Here is a 24,280-nt window from a genome sequence, read left to right on the forward strand (position 1 = left end):
GTTGTGACAATAATAATTGTTTTTTGACATATTTAGCAACATTCCTGACCTCTTTAAACTTTATTTTTACCCCAAAAACCTACGTGCAACAAATTTAGATTTTCTTTTTGTGGTGTAATTGAAGACTCCCTCCAGAGAAGGAGGGAACATCTCATCTCAAAGTGAAGACTACAAATGAACGGTGTTTGCAGGAGGCTACTGGTAAATTTTGCCATTTCACAAATAGGCAGGTCGACATTCAAAATGGACTTGGTTATTTTTGTTACGCTTCATGGGTGAGTGGGTAGTCCAGAAATGCAGCAATTTGCAAAGCCATTTATGGACCTGGAGGTTCCACGAATCTATTATGGATTTCATGTGCACATGATCTATGGCGAGAATTAAAAAAGATTAAAAAAATAATAATTAAACATTATACTGTATGCTGGAGTTCTATGGCACTAAGATGATATAGAACAAAATCAGCTTCCGACTCGGGTAGTAGTGTTGTTGTTGTTTTTCAGAATATGATCGGCTGCAAGCTTCAATACTCAATAGGGAATTTTCATGACCCCCCCAATAAAACAGAAATCGGACACTGCAACACAAAGACGGGTTGAGTATAAGCATTATCAAACACATTTTATTCAGCTGCCGCACACACGCACACACATTCACTACTTTTAGAAAAAACACTTCATTAAGTTGATAAAAGCTACTACGTGAGCCAGTCAGTCTAGGCTACTAATTCTATCCAGAAATTGTTAATTACCGCAAGATGGCTGCAATTTCTATTCGATCAGATGAAGTCCGTAATGATTGACACGGATCGTTAAAGATGGCATCCGAGTGCCAACATTTGCCTCGTCAGCGGTATTATACAGCTGCATAAACACATAATATGTGCAGATTGAGAGCACGCTTGTAGCCGCTGAGACCTTCAAGAGTGCAAACAATTACAGCGCCTGATGTACTTTCTGCCGAGGTGACATCATTTTTTTTTTTTTTTACTCTTGTGTCATTCTTTGATGAACACCTCATGATCATGCGGTAGTAAACAGGACAAGCTCGTTTAATCATAGGATTCTCCCATTAGCAGGTACATTAAAATGTACGGCGGACAACTTGTAAATGTAGCACTAGCACTAATGATGGTTTTTTTGTTTTTTTTAAAGTAAACACATCTGTGTTCGTTTTATAGAGCTCATAATTATTTCTTAAGCGGGATGCATGCATACTGATCAAGGTACGCAAAGGGCTGATGAGTGGATGTCTCTAAAAGATTATCCTGAGCAATTTTCTATGGTGTGGATTGATTCTTCCTCTTGCTCAGAAAACGGTCGCGGGCCAATAATCGGAGACATCAAACCCGTTCAACATTCATGATTGCAAAACCTTATCAACATCAGGATGTCTCAAGTCATTCATCACAGGAAAAAAAAAAGACAGGAAGATTTTGAAGCCACAATGTAGTTGGGAGACAAGCTAACAGTTAGCCTAGCATCATCAATTCCTTCTTGGTGTTTTTTTTTTTTTTTTGCAGCAGCAGTCCGGACTCTGTGGCACCATGCTGCCTCTCGTATTCGCAGGTTAGTCTGTATGACAGCAGATAGCGTGACCTGTGTTTTGTTATATAAGCGCAATAAGGACACACGCGGCAATTTTTATTTTATTTTTTTGTCTGCGTGTGTGTTTGCACACCGCAATCGAGCTATTAGAACATTGGTGGATTGGCGATATATAAGCTACATGAAGTGAAAGATACAATTGTATCAAATGTTGAGGAAAAAGTATCGGGGGGGAAAAAATTCTGATCCATAAGCACCAGGTGTGTTCCTGGAAGAACATCAAGCACAAAAAAAATTGGGTTGACACATGAAAAAGATTGAAAGATATGTAAGCGTTGCTGCACAATGTGTTTGTTTCTATTTAAAATCCTTTTTGGGAATTTAATCGACTTTATATCAGCACAAAACTGAACCGTAACTTTGGTGCCTCACTGACCTAAAAGCGCACAAACTGTACAGGCATGTATAAAATCTAAAGCAACAAAAATAAGTCATTCACAGAAAATGGTACGTATATCAGTTCAGGGCAAAGACATTTAAAGGCACACTCTGCAATATTTCCGACTGCATGATCATTATTGCGTTTGACAAGAACGTGCAGCGTTGTGGAAATGCGGAGCTTCTGCAGTCAGTCTTGGGCGTAACGCGCGAGCAAAGTGAAATGCCAATCTCAGCATGCACGCAATTAAACATCTCGGAGCACCTGAATGCAGTAAATGTGACATCTGTGGGCGCTTTGCGTTTTATAGCTACTGTTGTAGCATTTACACCCTTTTGTGTAGACTTTAAACTATTAAGCTTTTGTTGTCTTATAAAATGTTTCCAAAAAGAGAAAGTCACATGTGATTCAGGTTGTGGTTTGAAAAAAAAAAAAAAAAAAAAAAAGGCGTTATTGAACACGTCTGCTCACAATGGAACGCTACACGAGGAAGCATCACTTCCTCGTGTAAAGAAGGCGAGAGGAGTCAAGTGGCGCATTAAGTACGCTCAGTTTGGTCGAGAACCGATTATCCGAGGCATAAAAAAAACTCAAACTTTCTGGTCGAAAACCAATCTGGTCGAGAACAGAGACGTTCGAAAACCGAGGTTTGACTGTACAGGGTAGTTCGTTACGCAGGTTTAGCTTACACTGAGTACAGCGATTTGTGTCCTGGTGTCTGGACCTTGTTGGTGCGCCTTTCCATGTAGCGATTTTGTTTTGAACTGCGGTGTCACTTGACTGGTACCATTTTTTAAAAATATTACTCGAACACGACAATTAAACTGTCTCTGCCCATTTGCAATTGAGTGAATAAAACACACACTGGCTCTATGTTTGAAGTAGCTTGTGATTGCTGGTTATTTACCGTATTTTCCGGACTACAAGTCGCTCCTGAGTATAAGTCGCACCAGCCATAAAATGCATCAAAAAAACATACAAAAGTCACACTGGAGTATAAGTCGCGTTTTGGGGGGAAATTTATGTGATAAAATCCAACCCCGAGAACAGACATGTCATCTTGAAAGGCAATTTAAAAATAAAATAAAATAGAAAACAACACGCGGAATAAGTTTACAATATGCTAACGTTACATGACGCATAAACGATAAACTGAGAACGTGCCAGGTATGTTCAAGTCACATATTAAGAGTTATTCAGGTAACTATAGCATAAAGAACATGCTAACAAGTTCACCAAACCATCAATGTCACTCCAAATCACTAAATCCAATGAAATCTTCATCCCGTGTCATTTTAAAACAACTCCACCAACTCCGGAGGTGGAAGATCTTCTACGTCGCTTACGTCAGACTCATCGTGGTTTTATCAATACGGGTCTAGCGCGGCCTCTTGCGGTTTAATGTGAAAATAACATGTGAAATGATATAATAATGTGTTAATAATTTCACCCATAAATCGCTCCAGAGTATAAGTCGCACCCACAGCCTAACTATGAAAACAACTGCGACTTATAGTCCGTAAAATACGGTATATGTTCTATTTTGATGAAAAAGAAGGAACGACGGGCAGAGTGTCCTGCGTGTTACCGAAGCGACACGTCTGCAGGTCTGTACTGGCCGCGCTCTCGCTTTGCTCGAAACAGGTGGTGCAGGCTGACAAGATGGGCTCCTTTCTGCATATGACGAAACCACTCTTCCGCCAAACGTGCCCCCAGTGAAAGAGTGTTGCCACACGTCCGAGTCATACGCTATTCGCGGCGTCGACGCGGAAAAGAAGGCTAAGTAGAAAATCTTGCCGACTGTGCCTTTAAATCACCCGATGGATGCAAAAAAGGAGAGAAATGTATTTTCAGGGCGGAGTCGTCTACTTCTTCTCCATCTTCAGCGTCGTCACAAAACCCCATAGGTCCTTGACTACCTGTGGTAGACATGGAAGAAGGGGAGAAACATCCAAGCGTGAGAGACATGACTCACTTTTCCGAACATGTTTTCGTGCGTCTCGGCGGTGGGACTTGAAAGCGGGGCTGTTGGGGGGAGACGAGGGTTTGGGTGGGGGCAGTAGTACATACCAGAGTAGATACGAGTTAGGTGCTTCATTCAGGTCTGACAAATCTCAGCCCGGGCTGATGAAGCCGAACAGCATTTCCACAGATGTTTCTCCACGCGGCGAGATCAACAGCTACGGCCGGGCCCTCGCGACACGTAAAAGGGCTTTTCACCTGCTCTCTATACCGCGCGGCCAACATTTTCCAACTAAACTCCACCCACCCTCAATGGCAAAGACGGCAGGTTAGCATCGCCCGCATGTTTAACATGCGCGGCTCAAACTTTGGAGGACACGTTGGTTTTGGAAGGCCCCTTTGGAGTCGGCCAAAACTGACATTTCCGACCAAAATGGCTACCTTCCAATGTGTGTTTCGTGTTTAATGCCGAGTCATGAAACTTTAATGCAGTGCTTCACCCACACACTTTTTAAAAAAGCTTATTAGCAACATGTATGGAGTACACGGAGATGCAATTAGATTCGAGTCCAGGGAGATACAGATTTTTAAGCGTGCACTTAAACCGCTAGATGGCGCCAAGTTAACTTCACAACATCCAGCCACTATCAATTCACATTGGCTTCCCTGCCGGTCGGGCAATATCAGATGGCGGCAGTAATGTGCCGCTACGCGGGTTTGCCAACCGCCAGAAGACCCCACGGGAGAAGGAACGTCAAATGTGTTTGCGATCGGGCAAGCCATGAAACGTTGCTGCCATAATCGAATCACATGCAATGAGGGGAAACTCAAATATTTCTCAACTTTGTGCAAACCATCTCTCAAGCGCACCCGAACGAAATCTCGATAGACACGCTAATTTCCGAAGCACATGCCCAGCATGGCCCTAAAATGGCCACTTTAAACTGTAATCATTGATTTCCTGGTCTTTTCACCTGAAGGGAAACTGGCTTTGGGGCGGGATTCTCGAGTTGGGAGTCTTTTGAGTAGGGGAAAGCCCTCAAATCGGCAATTATTTTTTTTCTCTGAAGAATAACAACGCTGAAACGAAACAATTTTAACCCCGTAAATAATACATGTCCAGACAGCGCTGAACACACCATGATACTATCCGACACTCCGCAGAAGTCTTAGAAGCTTCTTTGAGTGATTCATTTGCGTGCCCGCAAATAAAAGGAAATGGGCTGTTGTTTTTCCACTAAAATGACAAGAAAGCAGCGGAAAGATTTAGTTCCTGCACTGAGCTGGTCGAAGGCCTTGAATGTGCATGTGAGACTGGTACCATCCGCATACCACCAGTCCCTTCATTAAGGCTACAAAAGACACACACTCCACTAAATCACTGGGAAAGAGTTGGTCTTGGCAGGTGTACTCCCATTCCGCCTCAACACGGGCCGGCCCGCCCACTGACACAAAATTGATATAATTCAAAGAGAACACGGTGTCCTGGAGAGGTGCGTGTGTGTGTGTGTGTGTGTGCGTGTGTGTGCGAGGCCGACTGGAGAGTATAATGTATGTCAACCGTGTGAAGAACAATGGCGCATTCCTGTGAATTCATCTTGGCAAAGAGCTCTTGAGGCTTAAAATGAAGCAAAAGAGCTCTTGACCCTGCAACTGCCAAGAGCCCGAGCAAGACGGCCAGCTAGCAATGTTGATGCAGCAGGACCTTGAATGGCGCACGGGTCGCACGATTCACAAGCTTTCCTTGAAAACTACGGCTTCCGGCCACTGTCAGGCTGGAGGAGAAACACGACTTCAGCCTACCTCGTGAGACTTGAACGTGAGTATATCGAAAAGAGGGCTTCTCAACCTTTTTTTGGGTGCAGGGATCCCTCGCGGGGGTGATTTCTTTATTTTTGCCAAGGACCCCCTCGCAATCCTAAAGCCAATTAAACAGAACTTCCATGTGGACTTCAAAGTGCCATCTTTTTTTTAAACAGTTGAACATATGTATGGCCTGTTTAATGGGGAGCAACTTGGATAACTAACTACACAGCATAGTTTTTCCAATGGCAGAATGAATAAAGTGGATATCGGGTCCCACGCCCTTGATCAAACGAGGACCCTTTGAACATCGTCCGATAGGCCAAGGGGCCAATTTTTTCCGACTGTTTTTATCTTTACATACTCTATCCGTTTACTGTAATTTCCGGATTATAAAACGCGACTTTTGTTACACGCTTTCAACTCTGCGGCTTATTTAATGAAGCGGCCTATTTAAACGATTTTTCTAACGGGCTCCTGTGTCCCGTCTTTCTATGTAAACACCCCAAGTTACAATGTGGGCACCTGCGGCTTATATGTATACAAAATGTTTTTTCCTTTAAAAATGGCGTGGGTGAGGTTCATAATCAGGTGCGTTCTATAGTCCAGAAATTACGTGACAGCAGTTGTAAATCAAACCTTGCCTGCAGGGATCTTCAACAGCATGAGAGAGATCTCCCTGTATCAGTCAGGGCAAGGGTGCAAGTGGAGTCATTTTATATCCACTGTACAAACATGTTAATCTGGTGGATATGAAAGTCATCCTCAGAGGTTGACGTGTGTAGAGAGCGGCCAGTAAACAACTCTTGGGGCTATACATCTATCATAAGAACAAATAATACACAACACATGGTGTGAGGCGAAGGAGAAGAAGATGAAAAAAAAAGGGGGAGGCTTTCAAGGTAAGAGCTGTCTGCGCTGGCTTTGGGATCTAAACCCCATGTGTGATCAGTAAAGACATCACCCAAAAATAAATCTAAGGCGTCACAGTCACTTACTTTTTTGTCGGAGATTTTAAAGGAACTCTTGGCAAAGTTCTCAAACTTCTGCTCCGTCTTGGGCAGCGGTCTCCCCTGACGCCAGAAGACAGTCAATCATGGAGTCAGCCAGGCGGCAGATACCCAATTAAGAGCGGCAATCGGCGAGGATGAGAACGGCGGGCCGTACCTCTTTGGCCGCCGTCGACAACTTGCTCTTTATCTCGGCCAAAGACGGGGATTTCGACGGGCCGGCCTGCGCTTTGTCTCTTCCTGGAACAGGTGTCTGGAAAAAATATATTGTCCAGATAAGACAGGCTGATTGGGGTGTCAAATGGAGATTTACAGGGCTGGAGATTCAAAAGATTACATATTTGAGCAATATTCCTTCTTGAATACCATCTGACCGGCTTATGGTGTATAAAATGGAGGCTTTCTTAAGCGGATTGAGTGGTGATGGATTGATATTGTGAGCATCGCGGGGAAAGCTTCGGCCCCAATCGTGACCTATTTAGTCTGGCCCGTGTTTATAGCCTTGGCACGAGTCAGCAGCTGGACAGAGATAAAAGAATGACAAGGGACGACAAAATGTACCCGCATGACAACATCTTATTTTTAATACATCAGGTACAAATTATTACTCGCGAGCCGGGGAGGGCGAGGCGAGCCTTGGTCGTTCCAGTTGATGAAATTTCCATTAATGGAAAATCCGCAGAAATGAAAGACACGTGCCAACAGGCAACATGTGTGGTTAAGTCTGCCCTTTTTCTTTTGAAGAGATGCCTTTCTTTCCGTTCAATACCTTGAATCTTTAGTGATCTCATAGACACAATTACAAGGAATGAAGGCTGCGGCGATCGCAGTCCAACGAGTGCGTCCAGAGTGTGTCTGAACGTGACATACGCCACACACACAGACAAATGGCATACTGGATTCGAGTGGATGTTACACAAGCCAACGAGCTTGTCCCTGCTTGCAACGGCAGTGTGGAATCTGACGAAATTGCAGGGTTTCACCGATAGCCAGAGACGAGTTTGAAAGAAGCAAGAAGAGACTCATGGAAGGGGACTAGGCACGGACGGCAAGCACAGCCTCGGCCGGTCACGCTGTCTTTTGGGTTCTGTTTGTGTCGATTCAGAAAGGTGTGCGCTGCGGGAAGGTACAAGTGACAGACACTCAATATTTTTTGGGGGAGTCGACTGTGATGTGATGAAAGTCAAGGCAAAGTCGATTATTCGATGATGTCATTATAAACGGTCTCGATAGAACACCAGGATATTGCCTTGATATTTTTATTGACATGCTCAGCTATAACATGCAAAAATAATTGAGGATATTTGGTAATGATCTAAATGTTGGTCTATTAAATTCAAACGGCCACCAGCAAACAAGTGACTTCATGCACATAATGCATAGCAATTGTCTTTTTCCTGTAATTACAAAACCTCGTAGAATAACAGTCCAACCAGCCACGTTATTAGAAAACATATTTACAAATAAAACCGATTATGAAATAGTAAGTGGTCTTCTTATAAATGACATCAGTGATCACCTGCCTGTCTTTGCAATTATTCGAAATGATTTCCAGTTTTAAAAATCTAAACAAATAATTCATACATCAGAAATGAGGTCAAGAACAACTCAGAGAGTACGTTTCCTGGTTTGAAGTGCTATTGGGCTTTGCTTGAGAAGAAAACTCTCCCTGATTGGCTTTAATGGTGCTGTCTTGCTCGGTCCAAGACATTTTTCTGTCATTGTTGGAGCCAAAGCTGAGAGAGCAAACACCTGATTTCATTCTCATCCCACTTGACAGCACGTGGACGGTCTGGAGAAATATGCTGAATTTGATCAAAGTGTGCAGGAGAGCAACCGGTGCTTAAAAGGGAGACACGATGTCAGATCTTGGTTCTTCTGAACGTTACGGTGTAAAACACGCCATTTGTCCAAGACAAGCAACGTCTCTCTTTTGAGATTTAAGACAAATCATTTGACATCGTTGGAAACCTGGACAATTCTCAGGGATATGATTCGCGATTCTACTTTTAAGAGTAGTCCATGTTTCAAAAAAATACTGTCATCTGTCCCCATGTCCGTGAGACCAATATTTTACGGCGCACATCAAAAGGTCGAAATAAAAAGAAAAACTTGGCGCAACACGCACTGCGCTACAGGCAAAGAGCACATATGCTGCTGGCTGCTGGCCAGCCAAATCCACTACATTTATTATTTACAGGCAGCTCTCCGCACAAGCCAGCACCACAGGCCAGCTGCGGACCTGAAACAGCTGATAAACACACAGGCTTTTTCATCTGGCCCAGACGCTGATTACAGATGCCACAAGACATGGAACTTAATCACAAGCACACTCTCATTTGACGCAATCTGTCGTCTTCAATCCAAAGCAAACACATGTTTTTGCAACACCTTTGCTCATCAAGTTTGCCTGGGGGGGGGGGGCGGTGGAGGAGGAGGAGGGGGGGGGGGGGGGCTTCTCGACGATGAGAGCTCCGCAAAGCCACAACGTCTTGAAGAGATCTGGCTCAACGTGACCGAGTAACCACAATCACTGATAAGTAGTCTGTTAAGTCAACCCTGGCTCTCTTAATCTAGCTGTGAGGATGTTCGCGTGGACTTCAATCAACAAGAACAGCCCACAATCCTTCACAAATACGAGGCTGAAAGCGACCGAAGCAAGAGGCGAGGCAAAGCTGCTATTCAAGAGCCGTTAACACAGAATTCAACCCATTCCGGGACACCGGTCGGAGGTTGTTCCGATTTCAAACCAAATTTTTCCAATGGGGAATTAACCCTTTCAGGGACAGCGGTTATGACAGTGGACAGCTTATTGTGTTATCAGGTTACAGGGTGCATGAATTAAAACCTCAATGAACCACACAAGCAATTCAGCTCCTTGCATTATGGATTAGAAAAGGCCAAAGAAAACGCAAAACAGACGTCCAGTACTTTATGCTTGCCGAACTCAGACCGCATGTGATTGGCTGGCAGTTGGCAATAAACAGCTCGCCACTTCAGAGGCATATTTTTGGCTGAAAATGTCGATCGAAGTCCGAATGGTACGATATCGCCGGCGCTCTCGAGTACTTCAGAGATTCCGCTCTACCGGTTTTCATTAATTCCTTCATGGTCCCAATCATGAGGGCGAGGGTTGCAGCTTCCAAATATTTGCTTGAATTGAACATGCACTGTAATTGGGTCGAGTATTTGGGTACCGGTAATCTGATATAAAAAAAAATAAAAAATTATATTGCATTAATAAACGCATTAATATGAATGCAAGGTGCATGGATTGTTTTTACTCGGACATCTACGTGGCTGAGTGTGGATGACTTTAAAAAGTGGTGCCTGGTCTGGTGAATGACATGGGACTTGGCGAATGAGAGTGCAGAGTTTGCTTGCTGATAACTGCGTGTTAAGTGACTCCGCGTGAGTTGTGGCAGGAGGGAAACTCGTGGATGAACGTGCTTATTATGTTTGTTTTCTGACCCTTTGTTCAATAAAGAGTTTTAAGGCAGAGATTTTGCTTCAACATTTCGAATTATTCATGCGCCCTGTAACCTGCTAACATGGTAAGCCGTCCACTGTCGTAACCGCTGTCTCTCAAAGCATTAATTATGGCACGGACAAAGCGAATGAATTTCACACACAGGTTAGCGATCTCATCAGCGCCCATATCCGCTTTGTTGAACACGTTAAGGTGTGGAGTATAACTGTCGCATGAAACTTTGGGGTCCAGGAAAAGAGATATATTTTACAAATGATGCTTGCAGTGCAGGCGTCGACTCGTCCTTCTGTCATAATGATGTCATGCAATGTTTCTGGATATTGGGTCATGTATGTCACTCAGTGGGTTGGTCTTTTTGAAGTTTCTCATGCACATTAGTTCCAATCTGACGAGTCATACCCACATTAGAAAAAAAAAAATCCTTACACTTAATGCTATCCAGATAGGCACCTGTTTTAACACGTCAATCAGCTGCTAAAAACAATGACTCATCCTCTGGGATAAGTCTGAGCAAAGTGGTTAACAACTTTACAACTCTGACGTCTGCTTTAAGGCATAACTTCTCCAAACTCATCAATCTAAGGAAAACCAGCTGGAAGATAAATGGACTTCGGATCGGCGCGACTTTGTTGATTCTCATGACAAGCCCCGGTTACGCAAGAAGGTGCAGCGACATGCTGGGCTGCGAGAGGTGAGAACTGCAGTACTGGCAGCAGATCTGACGAGGCAATCTAATGACCAGTCACCTGCGTTTAAGAGAGAAAAAACAGACATCCACGCCCTCTTCCTCGCTCCTCGGGGGCATCTGGAAGCGCAAGCTGCACCAGACATCAAACGCTGGTAATGAGAGCAATTGGGAGAAGGTGTGTCCAGGAAGCGAGGGGTGTGAAGAGGTTGTCAAGATGGAACAGTTGTTGGGTACAAGAGAGGCGACGGAAACAGGCCAAGCTCTACGGGCCACAAATTCAAACCGGTCGGACGGTATCGCCAGCAAATCGCCAGAGGATTAAAAAAAAAAAAAAAAAGGCGGGGGGGTTTCAAATGTGTGGTGCTACAAAATATCTCGAACAGCATTATGAATTCGTCCAAAACATGGACGCCCCATTTTCGTAAACATTTTTTTCAACAAGCACAAAAATGGACACTGGTGTTTTTCACAGGACAGCGACAGCATGTCATGTGTTGTCCATTCCCTCACCCGATGAAGATGGAAAAGGAATTGGTTCGATTAGTGGTCGCGATAACGGAAGCGGAATCACAATTGTCATCCCCGGGACAAAAAAACTGTCACTTTCGCGGTTAATGGGGACCAAAACCACCCGCGATAAACGAAAATCCGCGAAGTAGTGACCAATTAACATGTACAGGTTAAAAAATAACTAACTAAATAAATTGAATTTTATTTTTTGTTTTGTTTTTAAAGTCCGCAAAAAGTCCGCAAACAGTCCGGGAGAAGCTGCAAAACAACAGTGAGTCACATAGAGCAACATATACAATACTGTACTCCATGTATATGGAATTGTTTTTTTTTTTTTTTTTTTTTAATGAATATGTTTGAAAAAATCCGCGATGCACCAAATCCGCGATAAACGAACCGCGAAATAGCGAGGGATCACTGTATATACCATTCAAATTTGGAAACAAGTGGGCCAAGTCTCTCGCCACTGCAGTTCTGAAGTTCCTGCAGTGCAAAAGCCCCGTTTTCCTCACCTCGGGAGTTCTGTTCTCAGTGTTTCACACAAATCACAACCTTTCCAGGGGTCAGATAAGCAGCAATTGGCCCGGGTGTATTGTCTTTGTGGTTGAACCGCCTTATCTTTGTTCCTGTCAAAGCCATTTGATCAAATGCTATGCGAAACATGTGGAGAAGCCGGCCAATTTGTATTCCCCTGGTGTTGCATGTTGCCGTGTGGGCTGGCGGGGGGCATCAAAAGGTGGCTGCAACCCAAGACGGCGGGGTCGGGACACAGGGTCACGGGTTTAAACCTTGCCCCAGGAAACCATTTTAGAGGTCAGGTGTGTTTGCTTAAGCGAGAGGCAGGGTTGAAGATTTGGGCTTTGAGAAGCAGCCGCCCAAGACATTCCACCGTAGAAATTTTGCATCAGGTAGAGCTATTTACAATGCGCTCATCGCATTCCACTGCACAAAGAAGGCAAAACTGATTTGGATTCAGTCTATTTGGAGGCACTTAATGTTAATGGAAGCAGATAGTCATTCAGAAATGCTGGCGACGGCAGTCAGTTTACAGAGAGTATCAAGATATCATTTCAGCTGCTATGATGACATGCGTGAATTTTTGTTGATTAAGTTCAAGCTGTTTCATCAGTCAAAGCTGTAACACGGTAGTACTCGTCTTTTAGTGGAAACGGCACAGCAAGATGTTGTACCTTAACCTGTGGTTCAACCCCCGATCCTGATGGTTTCGACGCAGGGCCATTTTGTTTCATCTGACTTTTGTTAGCCTTCTTCGATATTTCCGGGCCCTATGGAGGGGGAAAAAAAAAATCAAAAATAAAATCATAATTAACACGAACCTGATGGGACAAAACATGAACTGAAGGATGTAGAATGCTAGTTCAATTCATCAAACTAAAATGTATGCATTAAAAAGACAAAACTGAACTAAGGAAATTTGATTTCTTATTGAGAATTCTTCAAAAAGAAAAACTGGAGAGACAACACAAATTAGTGCAACTTCCCATAAATCAGCACCTCAGCTGTCTCCTTACATGCCGCAGGCCTTCCAATTACATTTCTATTGATAGAATTCACCTGCGCGATTATCTAATAACCCACATTTCCTGAACACCAACCCTTTACTCGCCTCGGAGCGGGTTGCAAGTGTAATTGCCCGTGTTGACATAACGACTACAAGACCATTATGCGTGTCATTTCCTGAAGCGATACCTCTGGAAAGACCGAGTGATGGCATTTACGAGACGTTTTGAACATGACGAGATGAGAACCGCGGAAAACACTTCAGTCATGACAACAGACCTGTCAAGTTTCAATATTGAAGAGGGAACAACCCGTGCTGGAAATGAGGTGTGGTTCAGTCAAAAAGATTCGAACACAGGCAAAATGGTAAAGGTGGAAATCTTTTTGCATTCATAAAACTTTTAAACAACGTTTAGCATCAGTACCGTATTTTCCACACTAAAAGGCGCACTGGATTATGAGGCGCACGTTAAATGAATGGCCTATTTTGTATTGTTTTTCATACATTGGACGCACCGCATTATAAGACGCAATCTACAACGCATCCACTAGATGGAGCTACGCTCAAGGAAATGCCAACAGAATGATCAAATGTCAATAAAACGTATTTAATAAAGCGGCGACAGAGTTCACTTAACCAACAGCAAGTTATAACATCGACTCGTTAACGTCGAACTCTCTTGCCACTGCTGTATTTCCGTGTTCAACTGCGTAACCGATCGCCTTAAGTTTGAACTCTGCGTTGTAAGCACGTCTCTAGCAAGGAGCCATTTTGGCGCCGAAATATTACCGTACTGACCATACACAAGGTGCATCGGATTTTAAGGCGCGCTGTGAGCTTTTAAGAAAATGGAAGACTTTTCGGTGCGCCTTATGGTGCAGAAAATACGGTAGTTTGTTGTTGTGTAAACCTATTGAGCTTTTTACACTTTGTTTTACCCTATTAGATATGCCTTATAGAAGAGCAAATTGCTAGCGAGCATGACTGGCAAACAAATTTCATTGCACACTTCGAGCTCAGTGAGCTGTAACTAAGAATGAGCATCTATTGAAACCTTTTTGTGTTGGTATGATAGGATATCATGCTTTCTTATGAAAAAAAAAAGGGTCACAAATGCATTTGTAATAAGTATGTTCGTACACAACTTGCTCCAGCCATGACTGGCCCAGGCCCGGAGACTAGCTAACTAGACTAGCCAAGTAACAGCAAGCCGCTAACCAGTCAACTCCACGCTCTCACTTGCTGACTCCCATCTTACTCACCAGGCCAAGCATTGACTTTTAAAGCCACACACAGTCAAAGTCACAGACAGTAGTGTGGCGGGATAGAGGGATGGAATGGAATTCTTTCAGCTAACATGCAAATTCAATGTGATCCTGTTACTCAATTTTTCAATGGAACAATCTATAGAATTATACATGCTGTAAATTCTACTCAAAAAATTTCCGAGCCCGACACTGATAACATTTTTTTCTGCCTGGTTTCTGGGTTGCTCTTATGTAAACTGCAGGTCCCTCAGTCATGCCACTCGAGGAAATAGTTGATGTGTTTTATTGGATTGTTTTACATTTATGGACTGGAAGTGTTTTTCACTCAAATATTTACTGCAATTATGCAAATTGTACTCTCGTTTGGTTAGGTTCATGTGTGATTGACAACAACAAAGAAAATTCATCAATACTTTATTTTCTTTTAAATGGCCAGAGGAAGGCGTTGTATATTAACCCCCCAGAAACAAGAAAAATATGGTGCATTTGACCTGCCACATTTTTTTAAAAATTTGATTAGCTGAATTTAAATTCATGACTCATTTGACCGTAGATTTATAAGGACAAAGTCTTATAAATAATGGATTATAAGAGCATATACAGACATAAATTAATCAATTAAATAAAAGTACACATTTAATTAATGCAGCCGTTACTCTGCAAACTACAGCGACGTCTTAGCAAATCAAATTTTGGATGAAAAAAAAAGAAAAAAGTTGTTAAGTATACAGTATAAAAAAATAAAATAAGCCTTTTTCACAAAACTGAGACCTACAGTCCAAGAGAGTCTTTAAGTGAGGCCCACCCTGTACATTTTAAGGCCCCATTTATCAAATCAACGACCTCTCATTCATTAAAACTGACCACTAAAATCATGCAAATGTGTCCACTTTTTTTAAGGCTTAATCACTCTACGTTTGAAAAATATCAACATTTTCATGCAGTTTCACCCATCAAGCTATCTGGTCATTGACTTGTATTTTTAAGTGCTATCTATGGTCTCGTGGACAAACAACGTGAAGACATGGGCTCGGGTCATGGAGGAAGGAGAAGACAACAGAATAAATCAACAGGTGACAGACGCGCTCAGCTGTCATCCGACCCCGAGGCGAGGATCGGCACTCATGTCGCAGGTATGCGCATCTGCCCCGCTTTGATCTCTCACCCTGGCACCACTTCTCTTTGGACCCGCGTGTTTTCGTCAAAGCGAGGAAAAATCACACGCAGAAATTGGGCTGGTACACACACACACACGCACACGCACACACACACACACTTGAAAGTGATTGCGGAGACACGCAAAACACGTTCAAAGGCGAGGGCCAGGTGCAGGGCTGAAGTGGCACGAGAGATGAAAAAAAAAAAAAAACAATCTTATTATTACCAGTGGGATGACAGAGGGACAAAGATATGTCAGCTTACACACACACACACACACACACACAAAAAAAGTGGTGCGCGTGTGCAAAGTAATCCTACAAGACATTACAAGTATAGAGTAGAACCTGCAAAGTGCAACAATTTGGAGCTCTCGGGAAAAATATGCAGCAAAAGTCAAACAAAACTTTGGAGTTGAAACCATCATGCATGGTGTCAGCAAATCCCTTGAGACTCCAGCTCAGGAAGTGCAGAGTAAAAGTTGCATGTGCGAGTGCCCGCCAGGATGTGCGAAGTAACAAGTGTTACGACACTCTGGTCTAGAATAAATTACACATTTACTCTCTTGTTTTTACATATGTGGCTTTATTTAGGGCGGGCAGTGTACGTCAACTGAGTCTGCATGTTGAAGGGGGTGCATCGCTTCTGATTTCTAGAAAAATAAGTAGAAGGGTTAAATACAAACATGTTGTTGATAAAATGCCATTTTAAAACGCAATGATTTTGAGTCTTTTGCAGCAGGAACAAAGTACGTGCCAATCTTGAAGAGGAGGTGTGGCTTTCAAAGATTGGAAAGTCTCGACTGTGCAATGTTTGGGACTGTTCACCCTTTCACCCCACCCAAAGTGAGGTTTAAATGAAAATGAAGGGGGAAAAAAAGCTTATACTGTACATGACAAGTCATGTATCTAAAAACAGGGGCTTTTATGTTGCCGAAGGCTGAAAGACTCAACATTACTCCGCCCAAGGTTATTTATAAAAGTAATAAATAAAAGGTCAATTATGATAATTTTGTGGAACTCAAAATGTTTTTGGGGGTTTTTTTTTTGTTTTTTTTACATTTTTCGGAAACCTGTATCTTAAAAAATATTTTCAATTAGACATGGGCAAAGTGCGGCCCGGGGGCCATATGCGGCCGGCCCACGGATTCCAGCCCTTCACTATGAGCCTGACATCAAAGTAAAACATCAAATATGCTGTGCATTTGCTTTGAATGTTGTGCTTTTATTTTAGGTGCACACGTATGGATGCTAGTAAAAGCAAGTGAGCAAGCAAGAGTCTTGTGTCTGCGGTGTTGCCAACATTATAATTTGCAACTTTTTCAACCTCTCAAAAATGACAACAGTGGTGCGAATATTAGCAATGTTTTGTTGAAAATGTGTATTTCCTAATCATAACAATGCAGTCCATATCGACGCACACAGCAATTTACTGAAACATGAAAATGTGTTTTTTCCAAATAAATTAAAAATCATACAAAGATAATGTGAGCATGTTGGGCCCTCGGCAAGCGTTCCAGTTTCTCATGTTGTCCCTTTGCAAAATTAATTGCCCACCCCTGTATTAAATCATAATTAAAACAGTTATATATGAAAATTAAAAAAAAACTTTAAAGGAAAATAAATAAATAAAGCAGGCTCGCTCTAAAATTTCTAAAAACGTTGTCAACGGCTACAAAATAGTTTCTCCCCAAGTGAGAATTATAATGAATGTTTCCCCCCAAAAAAGTAAATGAGTGTGAGTAGTCATGAAATAGTGTCGTCCTGCTGGTGAGACAGTGAGAATCCCGTAGATTACAGAGGAGAAATCCGACCATCACGCCACACGAAACCTGTGTTTTACTCAGCAAAAACAGGTGGGCGCAAGAGTGAACAGGATGGAAAAGGTCATGTTTTTTGCCTCGTACAGTGCGGGCTGGGGGGAAAAAAAAAGGTGGCCGGTCAGTGGGTGCAGGGGTGGTAGGCGCAGCTGGAGGCAAATGAAACATTGCCACAGGACACAAACAGTCTGTGGGAGTTTGAATTAAGATGGAAACAAAAGGACTTGAGGCAGAAGCAAGTTTCTGCCTCTGCTGACACCCAGTGGACAACTGAGAACTAACCGTTTCCTGAGATTTTGTGATAACCATCATATAAAAATAGACTTAATAAAGTGTGTGTGTGTGTATGTGTGTTTCTTTTTTTGACATTTTTAGGAAACTTGTAGCTTAAAACATTTCAATGACACATGGGCAAAGTACGGCCCGGGGGCCATATGCGGCCGGCCCACGGGATCAAGCCCTTCACTATGAGCCTGACATCAAAGTAAAACATAAAATATGCTGTACATTAGCTTTGAATATTGTGTATGCACATACACGCGCACACACACGCACACACACACACACACACACACACATATCTACGCCCCCCCCACTCTCTTCTCCCCTCTGCTCTTTATGTCATGTTTTGTCAAATTGTGATTATCTTGGAAATGCAATTAATCAATCAGCCCAAGTTCTTATTCACACTGTAAATTTTGCAAGTGAACCATATACAGTATTGTACACCCGTCGATGCGTGTGATGATCAGTGTTCCCGTTGGGCAGGAATGACGAGGGCGCCACATAGGCCACAAACTTGGAAATGGAGGAAACTTGTTATGTATATTTGTGCTGTTATTAGAGCTGCAAAATGATCTTGAGTGTCAAGAGCAGCTTATTCGATGCAGGTTTCGCAATGCTACATTTCGACAATTGGGAAGTGCATTGGCGACTGCGTGCAGTGACCTGCAGGAGCGTGTGTGCTCTGCATGCCTTGATCCACAACGCGCTGGCGGCAAAAGTCGAAGGTATGACCAACATTCACTATGGGCTAATATTTACCACAATGCTGGGCTACGGCGGCTTGTTAAGTCCAAAAATTCCCATTTATCCTGTAAACGGTGAGGTATTCACACCGAAAGCACACTGCACCGAGCCGTTTGAAAGCGCACCAAGACCACATCAAAAAGTGGCTCTTGGTCCAGTTGTTTGATCCACGCCAGGATTCGTTTGTGTGCATTTAAACCCGCATAAACACACCAGCGCGGCTCGTTTAAAGTGAACCAAATACAGCGGGTTTGAATACACCCTTGGTTATTGGATCTTTTTATTTCCCGTTGAGTTGTTTCCCTCTGGGTTCCGATGCCATCTCGTTACCAATTGTAACGTAAAAGGGTTCTGCCGGACACTACAACGTTGTCAAACAAAGATAACACCAATAACATAGTTAACTACTGACTAAACGAAGGAAGGAGACAAGCAAGACTTCGAAGGCTATTTACCCCCTTGTGGATGTGAGCCCAGGAGGTTTGTGTGCCCTTTTGTTGAATCAATTGTCTTCAGAATTATTGTCTTTCATTTATCGTTTTGTTATGCCATTTGTTTTTATGCCAGGGAATAAACTCTGTTTTCTTTTATAAGATAACATTATTAGTCTCGCAATGGAGAAATTCCCAATTCACAGCAGCAAAGTTATGAAAGGAAGAAGTAGAACAACAAAATATAGGAGCTGCTGGGGACTTTGTGTCGTGCTACATGCTACATCCTGAGGGAGCCACATACAGATCAATATTCTGATTTATTGGACGTAGTATTTTAAATGTTCTGTAAAGTGCTTTGTGATAGCTGCAGAGGTTATGAAAGCTCTATATAAATAAAGCTGTATTGTATTGCATTCCTTTTAGTAGTGGATCCATGAAGCAACTGCAGCCGTTATTGTCGCTTCTATTCTTTCCACTTTATAATGCAATGCGCCCGATATATGAAAATAGTTTTAAAATAGGCCACTCATTGAAGGTGCACCTTATATTCCACAGTGCCACATAGTGCTGAAAATACGGTAATCATTGCAGCCCTTAAAATAATGTGAGATAAACCCTAAATGTAGTCCGGATTTATGGCAGAATGCAACTAATCTATAATGATCATTCACTTCAAAAAGCGGCCAAATCAACCCGGCTTACTTTTTTGACGCTCATCTGGGGCGTGACTTGATTTTCATCACTATCCTCATCTTCATCATCACTACAAAATAACAAAAGATAATAACATAAATCTTGAGACCGATGAAATTTCCCAATGAAATTATCATAAAAAGGAAGGAAAAAAAACATACTCATCATCATCATCCTCCTCCTCCTCCTCATCATCATCATCACTGTCTTCGTCAAAGTCCATTTTTAGCTTTTTCTGCCATATTAATAAGAACAAGGAAACATAGATTAGAGTTTTGCACATCTTGAAATCCTTTTTATGGATATTCCAATTATTTACAAGAATTTGATTTGGAATGTCTCATTTGGCAAAGCAAGCAAATTATAATACAAATTTCAAATAAATAGCAAGAAAAAAAGCCAAATCTTTAGTTGTTTGTTGTTGTTGTTTTTTTTCAATCACAAATGTAAAACCCATCAATATTAACAATGGCAGATATTTTGTGGGCAAACCATAGACTCTGTAATAGTGACATGAAATGGGATGACACCGTGAGATAATCTCATCTCAATTTAAGATAAGATAAGAGATCCTTTATTTGTCCCACACTGGGGAAATTTACAGCCTACAGCAGCAAGAATGTGGGTAGAAAGAAGAAAAAACAAACGAACACCATTCAATTAAGTGCTACTGACAATTGTCAATAGCACTGCCACAATGGTAATGGTAAATTTACCACAAATGTAGTGATTTAGATTAGATTAGCGAGACACAAAAGTGTTATTCTGTTATATGAGTGCCAATTGGTGGATACACAGGTTAATAATACCTTCTGCCGTCTAGTGGAATTTATTGTTATGGTATAAATAAAGAAATACACTTCTCCCAGCACATCTCAGTGTTTGGGTTAAGTCAAACCTTGGTATGTGAGTCTATCGCTTTTGTCAGTCTTAAAAGCTGCTCGATTTTCGTGTGCAGCCATTGAAAAAGAAGAAATTCGAGAGTTACCTTTGAAGCCTTTTTCCCCAACATCTGGCTAGCAGGACGCTTCACGGGCGATGTGTTGTGTTCTTCCTCTCCATTGTCTGAATCTCTCACACCTTACAAATCAAAATAAGTCAGTTTATACTCAGATTTACATCTTCAACTATCCATCAATTTTCGATAGTTTCTGTATTCATCGGGTTTATCGGTGCGCTCTGTCCCAAAAACACAATAAAAATCCACAATTTTTCAACTTTTAGTTTTGACAAATGCCAAGCATAATAGAGGCGTTAATTTGAGCAAAAGACATGAAGTAACAACTCAATGTTGAATTTCATCACCTCAGTTTTATTTTTTTAAACTTTGTGGAGAACAGGCATGGATGGGCAAGTAGACATTTTCAAGTGGATACATATTTTCAAAGACCGACCCGGAAACAAATAAAAAGTAATGTTTTCACATATCACTCATCACCATCATGTACGCTTCGACGAGCTGCCGTATTCCAACAGTAAAGACACAGGTGCCATAAAGTGTCATGGCGATTGTTATTTGAAGATGAATTAAGTTTTCCTTAACACACAGTTGTTGTCTGAGCATTATTGAATACAATAATCTGGCAATAAAGCTTCACATTGTGTCGCAACCCTTGCTCCTCATCGTTGATATGAATCGATTAAGCCCAGCAGTGATCAGGGTTCGCCTCAAATCGTGATCTTTCAGCTAATGTCGGACTTGTCTGCTACTTTTCTCGGCGACAGCACTGGAGCCAATCATCAGAACAAAGCTGTGAGGTGGGGGATGGATCACAGAATTTGGCTATTTTGTCTTTTGCTTCAGACCCTTTGATGTTGCGTTTGGATGATGGAGTCAGGTCAAGTCAACTGTATTTATAGAGCACTTTCAAACAGCCATCGCTGCATACAAAGTGCTGTACATGGAGCAATTTAACATGCACAATAAACAGTAAAAGAAATCGGTAAAAAAGGCGGTAGAAAGCACTTTTATGGAGTTCAACACAGTCCATGCATTGAGAAATGTATTACGAAACAAGCAATACATTAAGAGCATATATTTTGCACAGATTTAAAGTGGCATTTTTGCTATACGTCTGGTTAGGAAGTGTGCGGTCCTATGTGCCCATAATAGCACTGATGAAAAATTGCAGACCCTCCAGCATTTAAATTGCCCATCCCTGGCCTAGTACAATGAAAAGGGCCAACGTGTGAATACTCACTGACAAAATGTTGTCCACTTATGTGTACCGGTCCGGAACCTGACAGGAGACGGAAAGTAACTGGCGGCGTGATCTCAAATCCACCTAAACTCATCTAGAAAATTAAGAAGGGATATTCATATCAAATTTCTGCAATTGGATCTAGCGCGCGCGTGCGCACACACACACACACACACACACACACAAAAACGCATGTAAAATGTAGATTTTCTTTTTCTTTGACTGATTTTGACTCACAGAAGGAAGCACAGATGGCTTCAGCACAACCAGCGGTACTTTGGTGGCCTTTCCGTCATAAGTAAGCGCCTCCAACTCCACCATGTGGAACTTGTCCTCAGCCTCGGCTCCCAGGCAAGCCTGACACAGCGGCAGGGTGCAGCATACAACACAAACAGGTATAGGTGTGTATAAACAAGATAGTCATGCTACTAAAACATTTGGGTTGAATTACGATTAGCGATTGTTGCATTTCTTTAGATACAGTGAACCCCTAACATGTTTGCAGTTTGCTATTCACCAATTTACGTTATTGTTTTTTTTTTGCGTCAAACCTATACTCAAGTACATTTTTTGTGCTCTTTCTCCACTCCACTCCAAGATGCCACAAAATGGCCCCAAAGCCCTCACTAATATAAACATAGTAATTGGTGTTAGGGAAATACAATAGCCCATGGCGATCTTTCCCCATTGAAATGGAAATAATATGGAAAATTAACGACTCCGTTCCAGCTGCGAATCGTGTTTTTTTTTTATGTATTTAAAAATTAAACAGTTTGCACAATTTGATGAATGAATTGTGGTTCCTTCAGGTGTGCGTGACTGGCCACTGGTTGGCAGTATAACACAGTAATGCTGGCCAATTTGGAATAGATTCGCAACTAATTTAATCGACTCGAAACTGCTGTAATTAAATACTACTTTCTTTTGCATAAGATTAATACAGACCTGTAGCATATTGTCTGTCTATGTGTGTTACTGCACTGTTTGCGTTTGAATATCCCATCATTGATGCATTATAACACCACAACTTGCCCATCTGTGGCGTTTTTCAATGTCTGTTAATATTATGCTAGCGTTATGTTCAGAGTCACCCAGTCAGGTGGGATAACTCGTTCAGTGAATAAGATGGATGCATGGAAACCAATGTTTCCTTTAAAATGTAATACATTAAATTTCCCTTGCAAATATATAAGAGGACAAAAGCGCCCCCTGAGTGGCTGCCTCTCCAGCAGCGATTCTTGCTGCTGGAGGCTGTAAATTTCCCCAGTGTGGGACTAATAAAGGATATCTTATCTTATCTTAAAACAAAAGATGGCAGATTCGCGCCAGTCTATGTAAATTGGCAGTGATTCATTCGTGTACGTGTGTGTGTGTGTGTGTGTGTGTGTGTGTGTGTGTGTGTGTGTGTGTGTGTGTGTGTGTGTGTGTGTGTGTGTGTGTGTGTGTGTGTACGGGCTTCCAAGCAACGAATTTTGAACAAACGCTACAGTTGCTGTTGTTTATATTCCACCTTTCCACTGATTTTTCGACTGGTTTTATGGACGCCTTACCGCTTTGAGAGACAGCTGTTGCTCCGTTTCATCGTCGTCGACATCGACTTTGTACTCCCGTTTGTCTGATTTGAGGGTACAACCTGGAGTAAGACAAGAGACATGTAAAGAATGCCACGTGCGTGCAAACCGCAAGTCGACACGACATAGACGTGGAGAAATTTGAGGCACGCTTATGTGCCATTTTATGACCTTTATTCCGCGGCTTGCTAACAAAAGATCCAACTGGGCCGGTCAAATGAGCCTGTTACACTAACAGCGTCTTTCAATTAAACGTATTATATGCGTCAGGTAAAACTGCTAAACATTTTTTTCATTGTTGAATGCAAGAGCTCACCGAATAAATACATTTGAGGTCTGTTCATATCTGAAATATCGCCCTCCATATTTGTTGTTGTGTGTAATGGGGTTTTACTTCCGCAGAACGCCCTGACGGACGCCTGGCCGAGCCAATAGGAGAGGCAGAAGAAACGCCGTGACAGCGCCAATAGTTTGAGCCAATAGAGTCGAAGTGGAGGCGGGACAAAGGGTATTGGATTTCTTCTGTGGATGAACGCTAGAGAGAGCTGTCGTAAAGTAGATTGAGGAATAACAAAAAAACTAAATATGAAGATCGAAAAATGCAATCTCTCAAATATACCTAAGTCCAAAAAGTAAAAATAAAATCTTATTGTCAGTATATCCCAACAAGATTTGTTTTGCTAACTCAGTTGTAAGCACAATGAAACGATACATTTCTCTGCAAAAACAAATCCCTGGATTCAGCTAAATTCTAACAGGACTGAATTGACTGATGCAACAGCAAAACAAAGCAGCATAAAAAAATAAAAATAATGAAAGCTAAATTAGCTCATAATTAAACTTAAAAAATACACCTTGCATGTAATATTAGATAAGAGAGAATGTGTTCACTGGCAAAAGCTGGCACTTTTTTGGAAAATGCATTCACCTTTAATCGTTTTTTTTTTTGTAGCTGTCAACAGAATAGAAATCTTGTAATACCTCGCTTCGCCACATCTACTATGTCATTGTCTTTATGCTGCCTAAATTGGTGAAGATTGCACGACTGTCTGTGTCCTATGTGTTGTGTTGTGTTATTTTTGTTATTTTGACTTCAAAATGGCGCCGCGTGAGTGGCTGCCTTTCCAGCAGCTCCT

The 24,280-nt window shown here is 42.1% G+C and overlaps 1 protein-coding gene across 2 annotated transcripts; it reads right to left on the reverse strand.

Moving 5' to 3' along the window:
• Positions 1-606: 606 nt before the first annotated feature.
• npm1b (nucleophosmin 1b) lies at positions 607-23,547 on the reverse strand. Of its 2 annotated transcripts, XM_086105881.1 has the most exons (11): positions 23,461-23,547; positions 23,124-23,206; positions 21,811-21,930; positions 21,574-21,667; positions 20,361-20,452; positions 19,534-19,607; positions 19,382-19,442; positions 12,640-12,735; positions 6,919-7,014; positions 6,750-6,824; positions 607-3,905 (listed from the first exon to the last, which is right to left on the reverse strand). In XM_086105881.1, the coding sequence occupies exons 1-11, from the start codon at positions 23,507-23,509 to the stop codon at positions 3,852-3,854; spliced, it is 894 nt and encodes a 297-aa protein (XP_085962007.1). In that variant the 5' UTR covers positions 23,510-23,547; the 3' UTR covers positions 607-3,851. The 2 variants fall into 2 exon arrangements, with proteins under 2 accessions (XP_085962007.1, XP_085962008.1); XM_086105882.1 differs by lacking the exon at positions 12,640-12,735.
• Between the last annotated feature and the right edge of the window lie 733 nt (positions 23,548-24,280).

The sequence above is a fragment of the Hippocampus guttulatus genome, chromosome 2 (assembly GCF_054856545.1).
Source record: "Hippocampus guttulatus isolate MCC_2025c chromosome 2, RoL_Hgut_1.0, whole genome shotgun sequence".
In the NCBI taxonomy this organism is placed as follows: Eukaryota; Metazoa; Chordata; class Actinopteri; order Syngnathiformes; family Syngnathidae; genus Hippocampus; species Hippocampus guttulatus.